This window comes from Coregonus clupeaformis, chromosome 10, assembly GCF_020615455.1.
Source record: "Coregonus clupeaformis isolate EN_2021a chromosome 10, ASM2061545v1, whole genome shotgun sequence".
Taxonomy (NCBI): domain Eukaryota; kingdom Metazoa; phylum Chordata; class Actinopteri; order Salmoniformes; family Salmonidae; genus Coregonus; species Coregonus clupeaformis.
The window spans coordinates 38,167,966-38,190,824 of record NC_059201.1 but is presented as its reverse complement, the minus strand read 5'-3'; the positions used below and the strand labels follow the sequence as shown (position 1 = coordinate 38,190,824).

The 22,859-nt window shown below is 43.9% G+C and overlaps 1 protein-coding gene across 1 annotated transcript in view; it reads left to right on the top strand.

Annotated features, from left to right (window-relative positions):
• Positions 1-22,859, top strand: part of LOC121575510 (neuroendocrine convertase 1-like) — a 37,482-nt gene that overhangs the window by 2,224 nt on the left and 12,399 nt on the right. Inside the window, exons 2-10 of the mRNA XM_041888638.2 lie at positions 722-826; positions 1,284-1,406; positions 6,413-6,559; positions 8,568-8,644; positions 10,145-10,233; positions 11,837-12,009; positions 12,728-12,940; positions 13,089-13,189; positions 13,353-13,586. Coding sequence (XP_041744572.1) covers positions 722-826; positions 1,284-1,406; positions 6,413-6,559; positions 8,568-8,644; positions 10,145-10,233; positions 11,837-12,009; positions 12,728-12,940; positions 13,089-13,189; positions 13,353-13,586 — 1,262 coding nt within the window. The remainder of the gene's footprint in view (positions 1-721; positions 827-1,283; positions 1,407-6,412; positions 6,560-8,567; positions 8,645-10,144; positions 10,234-11,836; positions 12,010-12,727; positions 12,941-13,088; positions 13,190-13,352; positions 13,587-22,859) is intronic.

Below are 22,859 nucleotides of genomic sequence, written 5' to 3'. Positions count from 1 at the left end.
AAAACTCCAGCTGACATGGTCAGCTGACATGAAAATAAAGCTCTTTGGCCACGCACACCAGAAAACATAAGCATATGCAGAAAAGTAACTCATACCTTCTGTCAAATATGGATCTTTGATGTTATGGGTCTATTTTGCTTCCACTGGTCCTGGGGCCCTTGTTAAGGTCACCAGCGTCATGAACTTCACCAAGTACCAGGACATTTTAGCCAAAAACCTGGTTGCCATTTTCTTTTGCATACAATATTATGTAGCTCAATATTTGGATTATTTATTTTATACAGTCTGTTTTGCTCATTTTATCAAGGGTGCCAATAATTTTGGACCTGACTGTATAAGTAATAAGGAAACTGGCATGCCTATTGCTGTTGTGGTGGTATCTGCCTTCCAGTCACATAAATATAATAATATAATATCAACATCTTCTACCGATGTTTGAGAACGATCTAAGGTAGCCTATTGATTTAACAAGCTGTTCAATACATTCAAAGTGAGATGTCCTTACTGGTGTAATATGACCCAAGGTGCTTATATGGCGATGCCAAAGGAAAATGTCCATCCTGGATGGACAATTGGGTTATATTCTTAAATTCTATTCTATAATTAAGAATTGTTGCATTAATAATTACATTCAGTCCTATGGGGATTGACAGGAAGAGCTTAATGGTGTTACATCACTGCTATGAAATATTCAATAACCCACCACTCTCCTCATCTGCAGATTGGGGCACTAGAAAACCATTACTTGTTCAAACACCAGACTCATCCTAGCAGGACGAAACGAAGTGCCGATCACATCACCAAACGCCTGTCTGAGGATGATCGGGTAAACAATCCTATATCTGTAACATTGTCTATGGCTGTGTTTGAAATGGTACCCTATTTCCTATTCAGTGCTCTACTTTTGACCAAAACACTTGTGCGTGTGCATTAGCAACACAAACAAAATTACAGTATAAACATAAGTAAGGCATGGGTTCGAATCCAGCCCACTGGCCTTTGACTCTAGCCTGGGTGCCAGTCTGTTTCTCCTATCTTGCCAACTACTTATAGGATTGTCATGCCAACGACAATGCCTTGGCTTGACAACGACAACGACAATGGAGTAGACAAAAGCACAAACAGATCTGAGACCAGGCTACTTTGACTCATCCTCCCCTCTATCTTCCCATCTCTCCAACTGTATTATCGCTTGAATAAAGCTTAATAAATATGAAATGAATGGGACTGCCCCACCCCTTAAAAAAATTTTGATTGATTCTCTTATCTCGTTGGGTGTCTAGGTATCGTGGGCGGAGCAACAGTATGAGAAGCGGCGCAGTAAGCGGGCTTCGCTGGGATCATGCCGGGACTGTCCAGTGGACAAGCTGTTCGATGACCCCATGTGGAACCAGCAGTGGTACCTGGTATGTCCTAAAGAGCCCTTATCTCTCTCTTATCTCTGATATGTCACCAGTTGGTGACATATCAGTTTGGATATTAAGATTGGTCTATTAAGATTGTTTTTTGGTTGTTTGGTGGTCCATGTGGTGTTTTGGTTATTTGGGTTTTCATGGTGGCTAATAGCTGATGCCACAATGTTAGAATTCAAACCCTACATACACAGCAATCAAAAATGTGTTTTCTGACCCTAGGTTGGGTGTTTATGTTATTTATGGTTATTTGGTTGTCATGGTGGCCAATAGCTGGTGCCAGAATTGAAGTCCTACATAAACTACAGATTATGTGTTTTCTGACCCGACCATCAGTTCAGATCCGGCTGGTGTCTTCTGCTGCCTTCCGTTTGGCCTGATTCACAAACACAATCCTAGACTGGTCCCAGATCTGTTTGTGCTGTCTTGCCAATTTCTAATGGTCATAGTCATTAGGTATTGGCAAGACAGCACAAACAGATCTGGGACCAGGCTAACACAATCCCAGAGCCTTCTGAGATTCAGCTCTGGCAGGAATGGACAGCTCCCCAATGCTGAGTGTGTCACAGAGTGGAGACTTTGCCTTCACAACCCTTTTGGATGATGAGCTTGCAGGTCTTGTATTAGGGGGTTGAATATGTGTTGTGGGGTAGTTTATATCACAATTAGCATCTGTCAAAATGAAAGGAAAACGTTATATGTGTGAGGAATACTCTGTGTGTGTGTGTGTGTGTGTGTGTGTGTGTGTGTGTGTGTGTGTGTGTGTGTGTGTGTGTGTGTGTGTGTGTGTGTGTGTGTTCGTGCGTGCGTGCGTGCGCATGCGTTTCATAGCAAGAGAGGATGAGATAAATATCTTCAGCGATCATGCATGAATATGTGTGGGACACTTGAGAAATGTGAGACAATAGGATTTTACTCTGTGATAAGCTAATTAATTAGTAATCATCCAAAATCCCAGCCGAAAGACCCATTTGTTTAATTGAACATGCTGGCCTGGTAGGAGATTGTAAGGGAACTCAACTTTCTCCAACCATAATCCAGTGGAACGGAATAGGCTGTCGCACATTAAGACCCAATTTAGCGGTTATTTTAGCCCATTCAAGCCAAGCCAGGGGATGATAGTGTCACAGCTGTGTCTTCCCTACCGGATACATTACAGACAGTACATCCACTTTGTCCTGTGTTTAGGATTAGGCTGACGCTACGGTAGTCCAATTGGACTCCTTTTATTCCATGTCATTAGTGATTGATGGATTACTTTCATAGGTTATGTTTTGATAGCTTCCAATAATAGCATTTTTGCTATTTTTGGAGAGAACAGTTTGTAAGGGTTGATTTAAAGTATTTGGTCATTTATTAAAAGCATTGGCCGTGTCCGAATATCCGTACTTGCATCCTAAATAGTAGGCCGTTTGGGTATGCGAAAATAGAACATTTTATAGTATGTGAAATGTCAAAGATTGTGTTTGTTTATGTTTAGATGCCAGGATGTCATACTAATTTCGGCTTTTTATCTAGTGCAAATTTGCTACATGCTACTGAGGAAGATAATTGTATTTTCAGACCCACGTGTGTTTGACAATAGGCCTAGCTGATAATCAGCTGATAATTAGACAAGGGGATGGGCTGTACCAAAATGAACGAATGGCGATAAACAAAGCAATTGGCATTAAATTATGCATTTTGGGTGAGCCTAGTATTTTGATATTTGTTGCTTACTGCATATATTTTTACTAAACAGTACATTCTAAGTAGTATGATTAGTACATAGTATGTCATTTTAGTAAGACATATTTCGGACACAGCCATTGAGTCATTATTTCTAATGTCTTTATTAGTTTTCCAGTCAACACCTGTTATCTCAAAGATAGGACGTGTGTGTATGTATGTGTGTGTGTGTGATTGTCTAAGTTTACATGCGTCAGTGTGTGTATTTTATCTGCTCTTTCCATTTTCCCTGAACTTGATGATCTGAGTCACTCACTACAGGAAATAAGAAAATAAATCGAGATGGACCCTTTTTACCTATCTGGCCTGATGATCCTAATTGAATTGGTCATGAAGTGCTCATTTACTATATGTCAGTAAACGGGCATGGCTGACAAACACCTACACCCGCCCACTCACTTGTGACAGCACTCTGATTGGCCTAGGGTGGCCCTAGGGACTGTCAGTCAGGGACATCAAATAGGCAAGAAGCAACAAGAGATCAAGTATGTCAATGTTTTATTTCTTACATTTCTGCTATGACGGCTTTGTCTTTAGACTCTACTCGACTATAGATAGGTAGATATAGAGAAAGAAAGAAAGAAAGAAAGAAAGAAAGAAAGAAAGAAAGAAAGAAAGAAAGAAAGAAAGAAAGAAAGAAAGAAAGAAAGAAAGAAAGAAAGAAAGAAAGAAAGAAAGAAAGAAAGAAAACAGTAGTAATAGCCAAGAAAATAGAGATGTGAGGGAGGGGTGTTTGGGAGGTCATAAAAGGAGGGATAGAGGAAGAGAGATAAAGCTAATGAGGGATAGCAGCAATGAGACGGTAGTTGAAGGGAGGATAGAGTGATAGTGAGAGGAAAGGAGGGAAAAGGGAGTACGTAGAGAGGTAGAGGCATGGAGGGAGGGATGAAGAAGAGGATGTGGACAGAGGTATGGAGGAACTGATGGATAGCAGAAATGAAGGGAGGTTGGAGTTAGGGGCAGAAGGCAGTGAGGGAGAAAGACTAAATTGATAGAGGGGGGGATGGAGAGAGTGATGTGGAGATAGGAAAGACGGAGGGAGAGATAGAGACTGCGTGTAGGGAGAGTGTCTCTTTGTCTCCTAGGAGTGTGTGACTGCCTGATAAAGGAATCAAAGGAGTGACTCATAATAGATTGAGATTCCTCCCTCCGTCATGGGCTGTGTGTGTGTGTGTGTGTGTTTGTGTGTGTGTGTGCATGTGTGTCATGCGTGCGTGCATGCTGATCTCAGGTCTCAGTTTGTGCACGTAAGCGTGTGGATGCTGATGTGTTGGTTTACCGCAAGTGTCCATTCTGAATGTATATTTGTGCGTGCGAGCTGGGCTATTTGGAGACCACAGGTTATGTGCCAGTCAATAGATGAGTCATCCAATAAGATACCAAGACAGAGGAGCTACAGAAGAGGAGCTACAGAAGAGGAGCTACAGAAGAGGAGCTACAGAAGAGGAGCTACAGAAGAGGAACTACAAAAGAGGAACTACAAAAGAGGAACTACAGAAGAGGAACTACAGAAGAGGAACTACAAAAGAGGAGCTACAGAAGAGGCACTACAGAAGTGAAGCTACAGAAGAGGAGCTACACAAGAGGAGCTACAGAAGAGGAACTACAGAAGAGGAGCTACACAAGAGGAGCTACAGAAGAGGAGCTACAGAAGAGGAACTACAGAAGAGGAGCTACAGAAGAGGACGACAGAAGAGGAGCTACAGAAGAGGAGCTACAGAAGAGGAACTACAGAAGAGGAGCTACAGAAGAGGAGCTACAGAAGCTTGAGTTCTGATATCTCCGATATTCTACCACATTCATACGTTTTGGTAATTTGATAGGATATCTACAATGGGGAAATGTCATATATTTCACTGTTTTGTCAACCGTCCCTGTTGTAGAAACGTATGGTGTGGCATCTGTGTGGATGGATGAATAGGATGGTTTTAAAGATAATTCAAAACAGAGACGGTCTCCCACAACCACCCCCATCCCTTCACTTCCTCCAGTAGCCAGGGAGAAACAGAGAAAGGGGGAGCTGAAGAGGAGAGAGAGAGGGTAGATCGGTGAGAGAGAGAGGAGAAATGGGAAAGAAACGGAGCAAGAGAGAGAAACAGAAAGACAGGGTCCAAAAGAGAGAGCAAGAAGAAGGAGAGACGGGGGAGAGAGGGAGCAAGAGAGAAGATAAAAAGAGGGAGAGAGAGAAAGGAGAAGAGGAGAAAAGGAGAAAGGGAGCAGAAAGAGGGAACAAGAGAGGAAAAAGAGGAAAGGAGTAAAGGATAAAAGAGAGAGAGAGAGGGTGGTGTTCCGCAGTGTCTTTGCATAATGCGGGAGCAGAGCAGCTCCAAAACGTTCCTAGTCTTTTTTTGTCCTGTCTCCTGCTCTGAATCATCCCATCTGCCCTCAGGGAGGACTGCTGCTAGCACGGCACTGCTGCACTCTTTCTACCCACTGATTAGCCAATTAACACTAGTTGGACACCCCACACATATACACACACATTACATGCATTAAAGGGACCACTGATTATTAGATAGAGGCTTGGTAGAGGTGATAGAGGCCTTGCACTATGACACATAATCATGACATATTATCATTTTATTACACATCGCAAGATTCACAACCGTAGCACGGTCTTCAGTGAACCACTTATATAAATAATTTTGTTCTGGGCTGAAATATTAGCCTGAACACTCTACATAACAATGTTTTCTTATGCCTACCGTAAGTGGTCAAGAGAGCCAGGACAAAGAAAGCAACAAGTTGATAATTAATTGATAAAGGTCAATGTGGGACATGACTGTCTCCATTAGCGAAGATAGAGCTAGCGTAGCCAGACGGCCATCTTAGGTTGACCTTTCTCCATTATTTTCATGATATTTGATTTTCACAGATGCAATTTAGGTGAGGTACCTCATTCGTTAAATGGTAAAATGCACTTTTTTCCAGTTTCAGTGACTTTGTCAACAAAAACATACAGTATAGGTGTGCTACTTCCTGTGTGTAAATCCAGTGCCAATGTCATGCATATGTCAATGAGCTTATAAGCTCTATGAACACTGTATGTATGCTTTATGAATAGGGTTCAATAGTTCAACAAATGTAATGAAAACCCCTCTCTCTCCTTCTCTTCCAGCTTATATGACCTCAATGTATGCTTTAATGCTATATGTACTGTATACATGATTTAATTACAAATAACTAAAACTACTCTCTTTCCTCCTCCTCCTCCTCCTCCTCCTCCTCCTCCTCCTCCTCCTCTTCCTCCTCCCCTGTGTCGGCCATCCCAGCAAGACACTCGGACGTCATCCTCCCTGCCCAAGCTGGACCTCCACGTGATTCCCGTGTGGAAGAAAGGGATCACAGGGAAAGGAGTGGTCATCACCGTGCTGGACGACGGTCTGGAGTGGAACCACACCGACATCTACCCCAACTACGTAAGACCACATTTCCATGGCAACAGGCATCACTAAGGGAGAGCGTTCCCATAGCAACATTGGTGACACTTACACAGCCATTCATGAAGCACTAATAAGCAGTAATAAATTGCAGTATGATAGGTGGTGATGACGGTTGGAAGCGTGCATAGACTATAGAACTGGAAATCAATAATAGGTGGAATTATTATGGTCCTGGATTATTTTGTAGTGGTTGTGTTGACAGGACCTACAGTATAGTTGGCTTGAAAAGCACAAAGTTGTCTTTAGCATTTATCAAGGTTTTTTCCTTAGGCTAAAGTTCATAGTGAAGAAGTCTTAGCTAGTGACTATTGTTTGCACATTTTGTAATTGTTTCTGTTCAAGCTGCAAATAATCAACATTTAGACCGTCATGCCTCATTGCAGGTGAGACTAAGGTTTTAAACAATTTTTGGTCAGCTAGTTTTTAATAATGAACCAAAGCTTGTCAGACAGTCATGTTGGCACATTTCTCAAATCTTGAGATGAGAGGAAATCTGAATGGATTAGAAAAATCACATCTGCGTTTTGAAGGCAAACAGTTATTTCTCTATGAGACACGAGGCATTCGGAGACAGCTATAGGGTCTTTCTAGAGCGGGAGAGCGGGAGCGGGAGAGCGGGAGAGCGGGAGAGCGGGAGAGCGGGAGAGAGAGAGAGAGAGAGAGAGAGAGAGAGAGAGAGAGAGAGAGAGAGAGAGAGAGAGAGAGAGAGAGAGAGAGAGAGAGAGAGAGAGAGAGAGAGAGAGAGAGAGAGAGAGAGAGAGAGAGAGAGAGAGAGAGAGAGAGAGAGAGAGAGAGAGAGAGAGAGAGAGAGAGAGAGAGAGAGTATAACAACAAGGCTGATAGAATGGACTCTGACTATAATTAGCACGACTGTGATTAATCAAAGGGACTTAATCAAGCGAGACGCTCATCCATCCTCACTCAAACAAAAGTAGGTAGGTAGGTTTAGGGAAAATGGATGGGCGTATACCTCAAACCGACTAGCGATCCAAAGGTTGCGTGTTCGAGTCGTGTAAGGGACAACTGTAGCATTTTAGGTAACCCTTCCCCTAAACCTTTTCTTAACCTTAACCTAATTCTCCAAACATTTTACGTAAATTCTCCTAACCTTTGACGTTTAGTTCTCTTAACATTTTACGTTCATTATCCCAACCTTTGTCGTTAGTTCTTCTAAGCACCAACCTAAATTCTCCCCATAATTCTCCTTTGTTGCTATAATAAAACAAGCAACCCGGTCTCAGAGAAAGACGTATAATACTATATGTCCTTCAAGATGTGGCTACTATACATTAGGGCAGGGGTACTCAACTCTTACCCTACGAGGTCCGGAACCTGCTGGTTTTCTGTTCTACCTGATTATTAATTGCATCCACCTGGTGTCCCAGGTCTAAATCAGTCCCTGATTAGAGGGAAACAATAAAAAAAACTGTTGAACTGGCTTCAAGGTCCAGAATTGAGTTTGAGGGTTATACGTCGTTCTAATTCGAATGATATTGTTTGACCACTATTTTTTTCGTAATGTAACCTAACGTAATGTAATATATCATACTAAATGGAGGGAACAATGTACATATGAAATCCTACGAATTGCCCTGAGACTAGGTTGAAAAGTTAATTTGAATGAATTAGATGCATTCCAAATGTATGGATAAAATTGTGTGTGGTACAGACACTCAGCTTTACTACAGATGATAATGACACATCTTATTCAGTTTCTCCAAACTTGTAGCAATAAACCTTTCAGACGAAGACATATTGACAAATGTTCTACATTCCCCTTTCTCAAAACGAATGGTTTTGTTTCAGCCCTAAATAATTTCCTCCCTCGTCCTCTTGTCTGGTGTTCAACCATCCATGTAATTTACAGTCCCTCTCAGTGACAGTAGGTTGGTTCTCGGTCCAGTCACCTAAGTGGGTTAAGTGGGTTGACAGATTGGGTTCTGGACCGTATGGTGATTTTCCCCTCTCTCTCTTTCTTCTCCAGGACGCAGCAGCCAGCTACGATTTCAATGACAACGACCCTGACCCCTTCCCCAGATACGACTCCACCAATGAGAACAAGTAAATTATCAATTTATTTTAGGGATATACCTGCTATCATGTCTTTTTGTGACATATGGGAGAAGTGTGTAGCATTTTTCACACACATTTGTCTCTTTTCAAATCATAATTTGTATATTCATTATTTACATGCATAGGCCTATTACTTATGTGGGCTATGTAGCATAGGAGCCAATCAAAATTATCATGACATCCAGTACTAATGTAGAATACATGTTCCTTATTGATCGGGTCCCATGCAGTCTGGTGACCACTATAAAACCCATGTAATCCTGTTCCTAGTTACAGCATCCTCACTGTCTATTACACAACTAGATAATAAGGGGAGCAGCCAGCTATCCCGCTTACAGTAACACCCGAACACACACAGGTCACACCGGCTGGAAATGGGCATATCTGGCACACACAGATGTTCCAACTGGAGCTGTTGATGTAACAACAGTCATATTGATAAGGTTTCTCGTTGATTCCCAAGCAATCTATAGATTTATAATTTGTCTACATTTAACGTAAAATACAGTATTTATTGTAGTACCTACAGATTGTAGGCTGGGAGCTATATATGTTGGACTGTAGGTTAGTGTTTGGGTCAGTAAAAGAAGTGGGCCAGAATGACACTCAGGCTATCGACTAAATCTTTCCAGTCTATCTCCCATTGTGCTTGTTAGCGTAAGCTTGTGGTAGATCCCATAGATGTAGAATTACAGAATTACAGATAGTAGAATTATAGTAATTCTATTTCTATGTGTATATCCAACCATAGCAACTCAAAGCAGTCCATTTTACCTCTGACAAAATGCCACCGTCGGAATCTGAGGGAGAGAGAGAAAATGTTAAAAGCACACAGAAAACCTCTTACTAAAACCCTCTCAATGGTTCAATGCTCTCTCGCTCTCTCTATCTCTCTCTCTCTCTTGTCTCACAGACAATACCTGTAAATGATGACTCACTCTATGCCAGCTGTGAGGGTTACACAAACACACACACACACTCAGCCCCCCTCCCCACCCATGTTAGTGCACTCTTTTGTTGTCAATGTACTCTGGTCACACTGTATAATTTAGACTCTAGCAGCAGGCTGTTTATTGTCTCCTATAAGCATGCCAAACGACATGAAACCAAAGGGCCTTCCATTTTTGGTTGACAAGATTCTCCCTCAATATCAATATTTTCAATGGCAAGCACATAATTAGATGAAGAATCTTACATAACCACATGGAAACTAATCGAGGGACACTGGCACTCTTTCAGAAGTTTTATGGTGGATCCAATCTGTTTTTGAGATTTTAAAGTTTACTGTAAGCAATATTGAGATTTACTATAAACCAGTTTGCAAAGGTTCCAGATCAGACTGGTTTATTCGGAATTCACTGCTACATGTATATGAAATTAGAACACAGAATATTAGAAATGAGAATTTTGTCAGTTAGGGCCAGTTTGTAAAGAAAAAAGCAGTTATGTTTAGTTGTAAGTGTGTGTTCTGTTTCTGTATGTACTCAGGCATGGAACCAGGTGTGCCGGTGAGATCGCCATGCAGGCAGATAACAATAAATGTGGAGTCGGGGTGGCGTACAACTCCAAGGTTGGAGGTAAGAGATGTAACTAGCAACGTGCATGCCTTGCCCACCTGATGATCTCTCTTTTTCTGCCATCTATTTCTGTGTTTGAGGGGTGCAAAATCCCCTTGTCACTTAAATATCACTAGATTAATTGCTTGAGTTTTACTCTGGCGACTCCTTCCCACTCTTGCTTGTGCCATTAGTTTTTTTCTGTTAACGTAACAACCACGGAAACGTTTGTAATGGCGTGTCAAACAATCTCCAGTAAAGGCTGAAATGGGCTCTATGGAATACATTGGCCTTCCGTTACACCTATAAGAACGTTAACGCTTCGTCGGGATTTAACGCGCCATCTCAACACTTACATCACAAGAAAGAGAAGGAAGATTTTTTGTACAATTGATGAAAAGTAATGATTTAATACATTTGAAATTATTACAAATTAGATGTGCTGAAATGAAAGCAACTTCCGAAAAAGAACACTCAGATTATAGTGATATTATGTCTGATCTCGCAAACAATGTAAAGTATGTATGTACAGATAGGGGTTATCTAGAGCCAAGCGTTTTGATTTTAAATCATGTGGGTATCCTTCTCTTATGCAAGAGAACATGACAACAACAGTAGTGAATGAATCATTAATGAGGCAGTCTAGACAGCACAGGTGAGCGCAGGTAGGCCTAGACAGAGCACGTGTTTGGTGGTTGCAGGCAACTTGCAGTTCTGTTCAACTCCTTTATATGAATTTATTCATGTGTGCAAATACACCCAGTGAGGCAAATGAGGCAGATATAATTTTCTTTATTTTATCACAAAGTATTACAAAAATACCTGATATACTAAGAAAATGTATACATGACTGCATAATAAGAATAAATTGTGACATTTTACAATAAATTGAATACCCGAATTCCCACCAAAATGCCTCAACTTATTTATTATTTGTCCGTACTATAATTCAGGCAATATCTGAGGGATTAAAACAATTCTAAAAGTTTGGAGTATCTTCATTCATTGTCCAACTGTTTCATTTAGAATAGCATTTTAACAATTTCAAAGACTGTTGCTAAGCACACTTGTGTGTGTATGTGTGTGTGTGTGTGTGTGTGTGTGTGTGTGTGTGTGTGCCTGTTATCGAACGTGAGCCAGATAGCATATGATAGCAATATGTGTAGAATTACAGGAAATTAGCTTTAAAACTGCACATTTTTCTCTTAACCTCAGGAATTACTTTTAGAATAGCATTATAAAACGGGTAAAAATTCTATATATATTTTTTTTTAATGGGGGTGGGGGCCCCCCAGAGGTTGGTGCTCCGGGGCCCCAAATGCTGTAGTCCGGCCCTGTGTGCGTACCTTGTTTGTGTGACCCAGACAACAGCTGGAAGATGTCCTGGTGGCGGCCTACTTTTTTGAGCGGATGATTACGCAATACCACTTAACCAAATGACTGAGCAACAATTGGGCATCTGTTCCTCACTGGGGCTAAAACATAGCCAGAGAGGAGGCAAATCATATGTAATATTAAAATGAGAAAATCTATTTGGGGGCACAAGACCACTCTACTTGCGAAGTATGACTTAAAACATTTCAACTACAGTCAAATAACTATTTGCATCATGTTGACCCTGCAGGGATCCGCATGTTGGACGGTATCGTGACGGACGCCATCGAGGCCAGTTCTATTGGCTTCAACCCAGACCATGTGGACATCTACAGTGCCAGCTGGGGACCCAATGACGATGGCAAGACGGTGGAGGGCCCCGGTCGCCTGGCGTCAAAGGCCTTTGAGTACGGCATCCAGAAGGTAACACACCACAGTCCTCTCTTTTTTACCCCCTCAAAAAACAGCATCACATGAATCAACATCATGTTATTATGTTGTGTCACCAAGTTCATATTCATTGTAAAATAGACCGTTCAACAAACAGCACTCAACACATAATGACTTTTATTTATAAATAAGGTTCAGAAAGGAAACACCATTTATTAGAAAAGATGAACATTAGAATACATTAGGACTTGGCAATTGGCTCTATAGCTCACTGCCAGAGCAAAGTGTCAAACATAATAAAATAACTACAGGCAGTGAGCACAGTATGCCATACCAATCACGCTGCAGGAAGAAAAACAAAACCAAACAGGTGGAGGCTGTGGTAGTGGTGGGTAGCAAGAACAAGCAAACGCATACTAGCAGTAGCAGAAAGCAGGAGCAAAGCATGTGTTCAGAACCCGGTCAGCTTAAATAGAATGGCATATTAAGGTAGGAAGTGTTATTAACTACTGATTGGTGCAATCTCAGCTGATAAATATACACAGGTTTCCCTTCTGAACCGGCTTCGCTTTATAGCTCAAATGATTATTACATCATGATTATTCCACTTTTACCCACAAAGCAGTCAAAACAAACGGCCTATCTAAATACATTGAAATTGGGTAAAAAGGGAAGATAGACAAGGGATCTAAGCTAAAGGCTACTAAAAACAAACTTAACACTAACTCCTCACCCGTCTCCTTCCCCTCAGGGCCGCGGCGGGAAGGGCTCCATCTTTGTGTGGGCATCGGGGAACGGGGGCCGCCAGGGGGACAACTGCGACTGTGACGGCTACACGGACAGCATCTACACGATCTCCATCAGCAGTGCCTCCCAGCAGGGCCTGTCTCCCTGGTACGCTGAGAAGTGCTCCTCCACCCTGGCCACCGCTTACAGCAGCGGAGACTACACCGACCAGAGAATAGTGAGTAAAAGTGACCCCCACACCACACCACTGGATAGTGGAGATTTGTATTGTGTTATGTTTTGTTATGTTACATAGTTTTTTTAACTTGACTTAACTTTTATTTACTGTAACTGTGGTTTCTTTGTTTACTTCTGTGTCCCTGCAGACCAGTGCTGATTTGCATAATGAATGCACCGAGACACACACGGGAACCTCCGCCTCCGCCCCATTGGCTGCTGGGATATTTGCCCTGGCACTGGAACAGAAGTAAGGCAACAATCTTGACATAAACAATGTCAATGGAATATGTGTATAGGACTTCCTTTCGTAATGAAATATGTGTTTAGGACTTCCTGTCATAATGAAATATGTGTTTAGGACTTCCTGTCTGACTTCTTATTTGTCCATCCCCACTAACCCCTCCCCCCAGCCCTGAGCTGACGTGGAGGGATCTGCAGCACTTGGTGGTGTGGACTTCTGAGTTCGACCCGCTGGCCAACAACCCCGGCTGGAAGAGGAACGGGGCAGGCCTGATGGTCAACAGTCGTTTTGGATTCGGCCTGCTCAACGCTAAGGCCCTGGTGGACCTGGCCGACCCGGCCACCTGGAAGCACGTCCCCGAGAAGAAGCAGTGTATCATCAGGGACGACTCCTTCCAGCCCAGGTACAAATACACTGCAGTAGTCTAGTAGATCAGAAACATCTAATCCTCCTGACATAACATACTGTACAGTTTAGACTAATTCTGGTGGGCAAGCAAACTTCTAGTGTACCAGTAATTCCATTATGGACAGAGTCCCGTGTCCTAAGATGTCCTTGTGTTTTGGCTCTTCTATTGACGCAGATCAAGAGCTCAATGATTAGACGCTATCTGTAGTTTGACTACGGAACAAATGGAACAATATAACAACAGTCAAATGAAAGCTAGAGATTTGTGTTGGCTCAAGTGTGTTTTTGTGTATTTCATGTTTATGTGTATGTGCATACGTGCACATGGTCCGTAATGGTAGGAAAGCTGGGATTCCAGCTTAGATTTCTGTAACGGAGGGCTCAAACAATCTTTGGAGCAATCTTCTATTTGCTAAATCACTTTAGGTTTTTAGGCTTTAGGAAAGCTAAGGCTAGCTGGTAATATTGCAAAGCCAACATTTATCTCCAGACTAAATCTGTTCCGGAGGAAGGGATTTTTTTATCTGAGCAGATGTTTTGTTTACCTTCCTTTCGGATTAACTGCCTCAGGATATGTACAATAGGTTAGCCACCAGGGCTAGGCTACGTCATCCAAATTACCTGTCACGATCGTTTAAAGACTGGTTGAACCAAGGCGCAGCGTGATAAGCGTACATGTTTATTTAAGTACTGAACACACGACAAAACAACAAAACAAACGATACGTGAAGTCTCAAGGTACACACTACAAACCTATACAGAACAAGATCCCACAACTAACTGGTGCCAACAGGCTGCCTAAGTATGGTCCCCAATCAGAGACAACGAGCTACAGCTGCCTCTGATTGGGAACCACCCTGGCCAACATAGATCTAAACGATCTAGAAGCTAAACATAGAAAAACATAACATAGAAACTACACACCTGGCTCAACATTTAAGAGTCCCCAGAGCCAGGGCGTGACATGACCTTCATCTTAAAGGATAGGTTTGGTATTTTAGAACTTCCAGTTATATGGTTCCTTACCTGACAGTAGTTTACAGGCCAGGAGAGATTGTATTTCATGGTTAGGATTTCCTTATACAGCCACTACTAGCCTCCACTATCCCAAAAAATCTATGGGAGAGATGAGGACAACTGCACAATGTTCAAAATGTAAATGCCAAATCAATTGATATCAACTCAATGATTTGGTCACCTTTACATTTTTGAAAGGTCCAATGCAGCCATTTTTATCTCAATATCAAATAATTTCTGAGTAACAATTAAGTACCTTACTGTGATTGTTTTCAATTAAAACAAAAATAGCTTCTTAGCAAAGAGCAATTTATCATACAATAATTTTGCTAGGACTGTCTGGGAGTGGTCTGAGTGGGGAGGGAAAACTGCAAACTAGCTGTTATTGTCAGAGAGGTTTGGAACTCTCTTTCTTATTGGTCTATTAACTAATTTACCGCCTGGTGATATCACCAGACAGGCCAAAACTCCATCCCACCAAAACAGGCAGAAAGTTCAGGCGGTCTTTTCAAACAGCTCTTACAATAAAAGGGCAATATCATAACTTTCACAATTTCACAGTATTATTCCAACCTCAGTGTGGAAATATATAAAACACAGGAAAATCATGTTTTTGACTGCTGTCACGTTGTATAATGATAGAAGACAGGCGCAGGAATACGTGATAGGGTTTTTTATTTCTCTACCCAACATAAGGTACGTCATGAAAAACGACAGGGACGAAGCCCAAAACAAACACGTATATATACAGTGGGGTAAAAAAGTATTTAGTCAGCCACCAATTGTGCAAGTTCTCCCACTTAAAAAGATGAGAGGCCTGTAATTTTCATCATAGGTACACGTCAACTATGACAGACAAAATGAGGGAAAAAAATCCAGAAAATCACATTGTAGGATTTTTAATGAATTTATTTGCAAATTATGGTGGAAAATAAGTATTTGGTCAATAACAAAAGTTTCTCAATACTTTGTTATATACCCTTTGTTGGCAATGACACAGGTCAAACGTTTTCTGTAAGTCTTCACAAGGTTTTCACACACTGTTGCTGGGATTTTGGCCCATTCCTCCATGCAGATCTCCTCTAGAGCAGTGATGTTTTGGGGCTGTCGCTGGGCAACACAGACTTTCAATTCCCTCCAAAGATTTTCTATGGGGTTGAGATCTGGAGACTGGCTACGCCACTCCAGGACCTTGAAATGCTTCTTACGAAGCCACTCCTTCGTTGCCCGGGCGGTGTGTTTGGGATCATTGTCATGCTGAAAGACCCAGCCACGTTTCATCTTCAATGCCCTTGCTGATGGAAGGAGGTTTTCACTCAAAATCTCACGATACATGGCCCCATTCATTCTTTCCTTTACACGGATCAGTCGTCCTGGTCCCTTTGCAGAAAAACAGCCCCAAAGCATGATGTTTCCACCCCCATGCTTCACAGTAGGTATGGTGTTCTTTGGATGCAACTCAGCATTCTTTGTCCTCCAAACACGACGAGTTGAGTTTTTACAAAAAAGTTCTATTTTGGTTTCATCTGACCATATGACATTCTCCCAATCCTCTTCTGGATCATCCAAATGCACTCTAGCAAACTTCAGACGGGCCTGGACATGTACTGGCTTAAGCAGGGGGGACACGTCTGGCACTGCAGGATTTGAGTCCCTGGCGGCGTAGTGTGTTACTGATGGTAGGCTTTGTTACTTTGGTCCCAGCTCTCTGCAGGTCATTCACTAGGTCCCCCTGTGTGGTTCTGGGATTTTTGCTCACTGTTCTTGTGATCATTTTGACCCCACGGGGTGAGATCTTGCGTGGAGCCAAAGATCGAGGGAGATTATCAGTGGTCTTGTATGTCTTCCATTTCCTAATAATTGCTCCCACAGTTGATTTCTTCAAACCAAGCTGCTTACCTATTGCAGATTCAGTCTTCCCAGCCTGGTGCAGGTCTACAATTTTGTTTCTGGTGTCCTTTGACAGCTCTTTGGTCTTGGCCATAGTGGAGTTTGGAGTGTGACTGTTTGAGGTTGTGGACAGGTGTCTTTTATACTGATAACAAGTTCAAACAGGTGCCATTAATACAGGTAACGAGTGGAGGACAGAGGAGCCTCTTAAAGAAGAAGTTACAGGTCTGTGAGAGCCAGAAATCTTGCTTGTTTGTAGGTGACCAAACACTTATTTTCCACCATAATTTGCAAATAAATTCATTAAAAATCCTACAATGTGATTTTCTGGATTTTTTTTCCTCAATTTGTCTGTCATAGTTGACGTGTACCTATGATGAAAATTACAGGCCTCTCTCATCTTTTTAAGTGGGAGAACTTGCACAATTGGTGGCTGACTAAATACTTTTTTCCCCCACTGTATAACACAGGGATGTAACCCAAACAAAAGAGCGAGGTGTAAACCTATAAATAATAAACAGGACGAGACCCCTAATAACAAGTGCACAATTACACGGTATGTAAACCGTAATACAATGTACAGTAACATGTAGCACGAAAGCCAATACAACAGAGCAGAGGTACTCACGAGACCAGCGGACATGGGACAATAATCGACAAGGATAATGGTGAACAGAGGGCACATATATACACATACTAATCAGGGGGAATGGGAACCAGGTGTGCGTATTGAGACAAGACAGTCCAGGGTTGGTGGTAATGATCCAGGTCAGTGACGCCTAGAAGGCCGGTGACGTAGACCTCCGAAGCTGGTGAACGGAATGAGCAGCAGTACCGGGGGGATCCGTGACAATACTACTATATTCACTATCCAGGCATGCATCTGGAGTACAAAGTATCAATCATGTTCATTCTGTTTTACCCTTATCATTTCATAACACATTATAAAACATATCAATTAATACTTAAACATGGTTTACACATGTCATGTCCATAACATACATTTAAGCCTTTCCCAACAGCCATCCTCCAAGGACCCTGAGCCACTATGGTTTTTCCTTGTGACTATGTGCATGTGGCTATGTGTGTCAGGTCATAAGCACAAACAAGTGATAACACTAGTTCCATTGTTACTCCAATCTCCACACAGCTACAATGAGAAGTTGTATCTCCATCACATGTCATTGACATACCCAGACCAGCTGCAGGGAGTTAAGAAGGAACCATTCTTATCAGAAGCACAGCATTTGCACTAAAGAAATGTCCCTGCTCTGTTTTAACCCTTTAATTGGTTCTTAATCCATAAACATTTAAGGCATATAGGCGTTTCTGTTACGCTATGGTTAAACCCAGCACTCAGAGAAACAAAACACGACTAAGGGAGTGGAAGAAACAAAAATTATTTTAATAAAAGTTCAATTTGTCTTAGTCCAAAAAACAACTGAAGAAAAGGAACAGAGTGGGCTAGTCGGCTCCGGAGGAAGGAGAGGCTGAGGCAGGCAGGCAGGAAGGCAGGCAGGCAGGTTGGGAGGTATGTCTGAACTGAAGACAAAACAAACGACAGGTTAAGGAGAGTAAAAAGCCAGGCTGAAGACAAAGACAATATAACTTTACTGGTGAGCCAAGTTACCGCTCTAGTAAGAACAACGATCTGGCGCCGGTGGAGAGCCATCCCCAGGAATTAGTAGTGCAGGTTGATGAGAGAATAGGATGCAGCTGCGTAGGCAGGAATCACTGGAAACAACCCGCAGCTGCACAGGAGAGGCAGATCCTGAGCACGCCCCCCGATCCACTCCAGACACACCCACATAATGGGGACAAACACACATACAGATACAACAGACAAAGAGGAAGGGAAACAGAAAAGGGAGAGACAAGCTGCCCACATAACAGTACCCCCCCCCTCAATGGTCGCCACCTGGCGACCCACCAGGCCTGTCAGGGTTGTCGTGATGGAAGTCCGTGATCAGCTGAGGATCCAACACAAATCGCTTAGGGACCCAAGACCTCTCCTCTGGTCCATAACCTTCCCAATCGACTAGGTATTGAGACCCCTACCCCGCCTCCGAGAGTCCAGGAGCCTACTGACGGTGTAGGCCGGATGGTCGTCAATGAGGCGAACAGGTGGAGGTGGATCTGCCGGCGGACACAAAAGGCTGGAGGACACAGGTTTCAGTTGGGAGACGTGGAAAGTAGGGTGTATCTTCATGGCTGAAGGCAACTTCAAACGAACCGCAGCGGGGTTAATGATGGACTCCACCACAAACGGACCCAGGTACCGAGGAGACAGCTTGCGTGATTTGGTACGAAGAGGTACATTCTTAGATGACAGCCAAACCTCTTGACCAGGATGAAACACAGGTGCGGGAGTCCTGCTCCTATCCGCTGTCGTCTTGTTCCTGTCGGTGGTCCGAAGCAACGCTTCCCGAGCGTCGCTCCACACTCTCTGGCAGCGGTGGAGGTTCTCCTGAACCGAAGGAACAGCCAATTCCTTCTCCTGAGCAGGAAACAGAGGGGGTTGATAACCCATGGTAACTTCGAAGGGTGAAAGGCCGGTAGCAGAGGTGGTGAGGGAGTTGTGGGCGTACTCTATCCAAGGCAGATGTTTGGCCCAGGATGATGGATGTTGAGCAGCCACACAACGAAGGGTTGCTTCGAGGTTTTGATTGGCTCTTTCTGTTTGACCGTTGGTCTGGGGATGAAACCCTGAGGACAGACTAACGGAAGCACCCAAAGCAGAACAGAAAACCTTCCAAACACGGGAAGTAAACTGTGGGCCTCTATCAGATACGATGTCCACAGGTATTCCATGGGGACGGAATACATGTTGGACTAGGAGGTCCGCTGTCTCACTGGCAGACGGTAATTTTGGTAATGCTATATAGTGAACAGATTTAGAGAATCTGTCCACAATGGTAAGTATAGTATCATTACCTTCAGACTTGGGTAGGCCGGTGACAAAATCCATGGCTATGTGGGACCAGGGACGGCTGGGAACTGGGAGGGGTAGCAGCAGCCCCGAAGGGGACTGATGGGAGGCTTTGCCCCGAGCACAGGTTGAACAGGCTGCCACAAAAGCCCGAACATCAGTTTCCATTGAAGGCCACCAAAAATGTCTCCTAAGCAGCGTCAACATGCGTCTCATCCCAGGGTGACCAGCAAAACGGGAGGTGTGAATCCACTGCAACACCTGAGACCGGACCGTCTCGGGAACAAAGAGTAGGTTGGGAGGTCCATCACCCGGTCCCGGGTCCGTGGCAAGTGCAGTCTTCACAAGAGACTCGATCTCCCACTGTACTGCCGCCACGACGCATGAGGAAGGCAGGACTGCCTCAGGCTCGCTGGTCTCCGAAGGGTCAGCAAACTGGCGGGACAAAGCATCTGGTTTAACATTTCTTGACCCCGGTCTGTATGTAAGAATAAAGTTAAACCTACTAAAAAACAGGGCCCATCTGGCTTGGCGTGAGTTGAGTCTCTTAGTGGCTTGGATGTAAGCCAAGTTTTTGTGGTCTGTCCAGACCACAAATGGCAGTTCAGCTCCATCCAGCCAGTGCCGCCATTCTTCCAGTGCTAGCTTGACCGCCAGCAGTTCCCGGTTTCCAACGTCGTAATTCCGTTCTGTGGGTGACAATTTCTTGGAGAAAAAAGCACAGGGGTGAAGCTTTTGGTCAGTGGGGGAGCGCTGGGAGAGGGCTGCTCCCACACCTGAGTCCGACGCGTCCACCTCCACAACAAACTGCAGAGAGGTATTGGGGTGTATCAACACGGGGGAGGTGGAAAACTGTTCCTTCAAAACCCCTACCACCTGCTCCGCCTCAGGGGACCACAGAAAAGGGACTTTTGGGGATGTGAGTCTAGTAAGGGGTGCCACCACTTTACTAAAACCCTTAATGAATCTACGGTAGAAGTTAGCAAAGCCCAAAAATCGTTGAAGTTGCTTACGGGTGGTGGGTGTGGGCCATTCCGTCACTGCCCGGATCTTCTCGGGGTCCGCCTTCACCTGCCCGCTCTCAATGATAAAACCAAGGAACGATGTAGACTGTTTGTGGAACTCACACTTTTCTGCTTTGACGTACAGCTTGTTCTCCAAGAGCCGTTGAAGGACTTGACGGACGTGTGACTCATGCTCCTCGGGTGACTTGGAAAAAACAAGAATATCATCCAGGTATACAAAGACAAAACGGTTCAAAAAATCCCTAAGAACATCGTTCACCATGGCTTGGAAAACAGCAGGGGCGTTTGAGAGCCCAAAGGGCATGACCAAATACTCAAAATGTCCCAGTGGAGTGTTGAAAGCGGTTTTCCACTCATCTCCCTTTCGGATTCAGACAAGGTGATAAGCGTTCCTGAGGTCGAGCTTGGAGAAAACTGTGGCGCCATGCAGAGGTTCAAAAGCAGAGTTGATGAGTGGAAGGGGATACTTGTTTTTAACAGTTATGTTGTTTAAACCCCTGAAATCAATACAGGGTCGTAACGACTTGTCTTTCTTTTCCACGAAAAAGAAACCTGCACCCAAAGGAGACGACGAGGGACGGATTATGCCCGAGGCCAGAGAATCACCAATATACTGCTCCATTGCCTCTCTTTCCGGTCGGGACAGATTGTATAAGCGACTAGAGGGCACGGGAGCACCAGGAAGCAGTTCAATAGGGCAATCATAAGGCCTATGTGGTGGTAGAGACAGAGCCTTGTCCTTACTGAAAACCTCCGCTAAGTCATGGTATTCTTTGGGGACAGATGACAGATCGAGAGGAGCTGAGGGATGAGTTGGGTTACTCTTAGTGGGGGAACCGCTGACCTAAGGCACTCTGAATGGCAGTTAGTGCTCCAACTGAGAATGGTGTGACGTGTCCAATCAATTTGTGGGTTGTGAAGAGCCAACCAGGGGAAGCCAAGGATTAGGGAGGTGGCTGAGCCAGACATAACTCTTAACTGAATGCTTTCACAATGATTGCCAGAAATCACTAGGGAAACGGGGGTGGTTTGATGAGTTATCTCCGCGAGGAGGCGCCCATCAAGGGCTGTGACCCGAATGGGGGTAGGTAGTGGCTCCATGGGGATACGAGCTTGTGTAACGAACTGGTGGCTAATAAAGTTGTCTTCTGCACCTGAGTCTATGAGAGCAGAGAGTGGCAGAGAATGACTCTGGAAACGTAAGGTTACAGGTACGTGTAATCGGGGAATGATGGGTTCAGGATCTAACTCTGGGCTCGCAAGTAGACCCACCGTTACGAGCGAGCCTTGTCTTTTGGTCGCTTAGGGCATGTAGCCAGAATGTGTGTGGCGTCTCCACAGTACAGGCACTCACCCGCCTGGAGGCACCGTTGCCGCTCTGCTGGAGGTAGTCGAGCTCGACCCACTTGCATAGGTTCCTCCTCTGTGCTCGGGATGGGATCAGGAACAAGAAGCTGCCGGCTCCGGGGAGGCAAGACTCGAGTGGTTGAAGGCTGGGGAACTCGTCCTCCTAGATGTGGCCGACCGCCTCTCTCCCGACGCCTCTCCCGCAACCGGTTGTCTAGCTTAATGGACAGGGAAACGAGAGAATGTAAATCATGTGGCTCATCACGAGCAGCCAGTTCATCCTTAATGGCTTAATTCAAACCGTTTAGAAATGCTCCTTGAAGTGCCACATTGTTCCACTTGGAGTCCGCTGCCAACGTCCAGAACTCAATAGAGTACTCAGCCACACTGTTAGAACCCTGCCTCAAATTAAAAAGTATCTTGGAGGAATTCCCCACATGGTCAGGATGGTCAAAAACGGTCTTCAATTCAGCAGAAAAATCAGCAAAAGTCAATCCAGTCAAAGTTTGATTTGAGCACACAGCCTCAGCCCAAACCAGAGCTCTCCCTCTTAACAGCCCCAGAACATAATGTACCTTAGAGGAATCAGTAGAAAACGACAGTGGTCTCTGCCGAAGAATCTAGTCACACTGAAGCAAAAATCCCCGGCACTTGTCCAATTCTCCATTGAACGGTTCAGGCGACGTGACCGGGGGTTCCCGATGGAACGAAGCATGCATAATGTCCGAGGAAACAACTTGGGGTGCATCAAATTGGGGGTCAGAGAGAGATGGAGAACTGATAACAGACAATTTAGAGACTTGCGTAGTTAACTGAGTCACCTGGTTCAGCAGTTGATGATTATCTTCCAAAAGAGTCCGAATCAATTGGTCATGCTGTCCTAGCAACGTTCCTTGAGCCTGGATAGCTTGTTGGAAGCTGTCTTCGTTTGCCCCGTGCTGTTTCTCTGTTGGGTCCATGGCCAGATCGTTCTGTTACGCTATGGTTAAACCCAGCACTCAGAGAAACAAAACACGACTAAGGGAGTGGAAGAAACAAAAATTATTTTAATAAAAGTTCA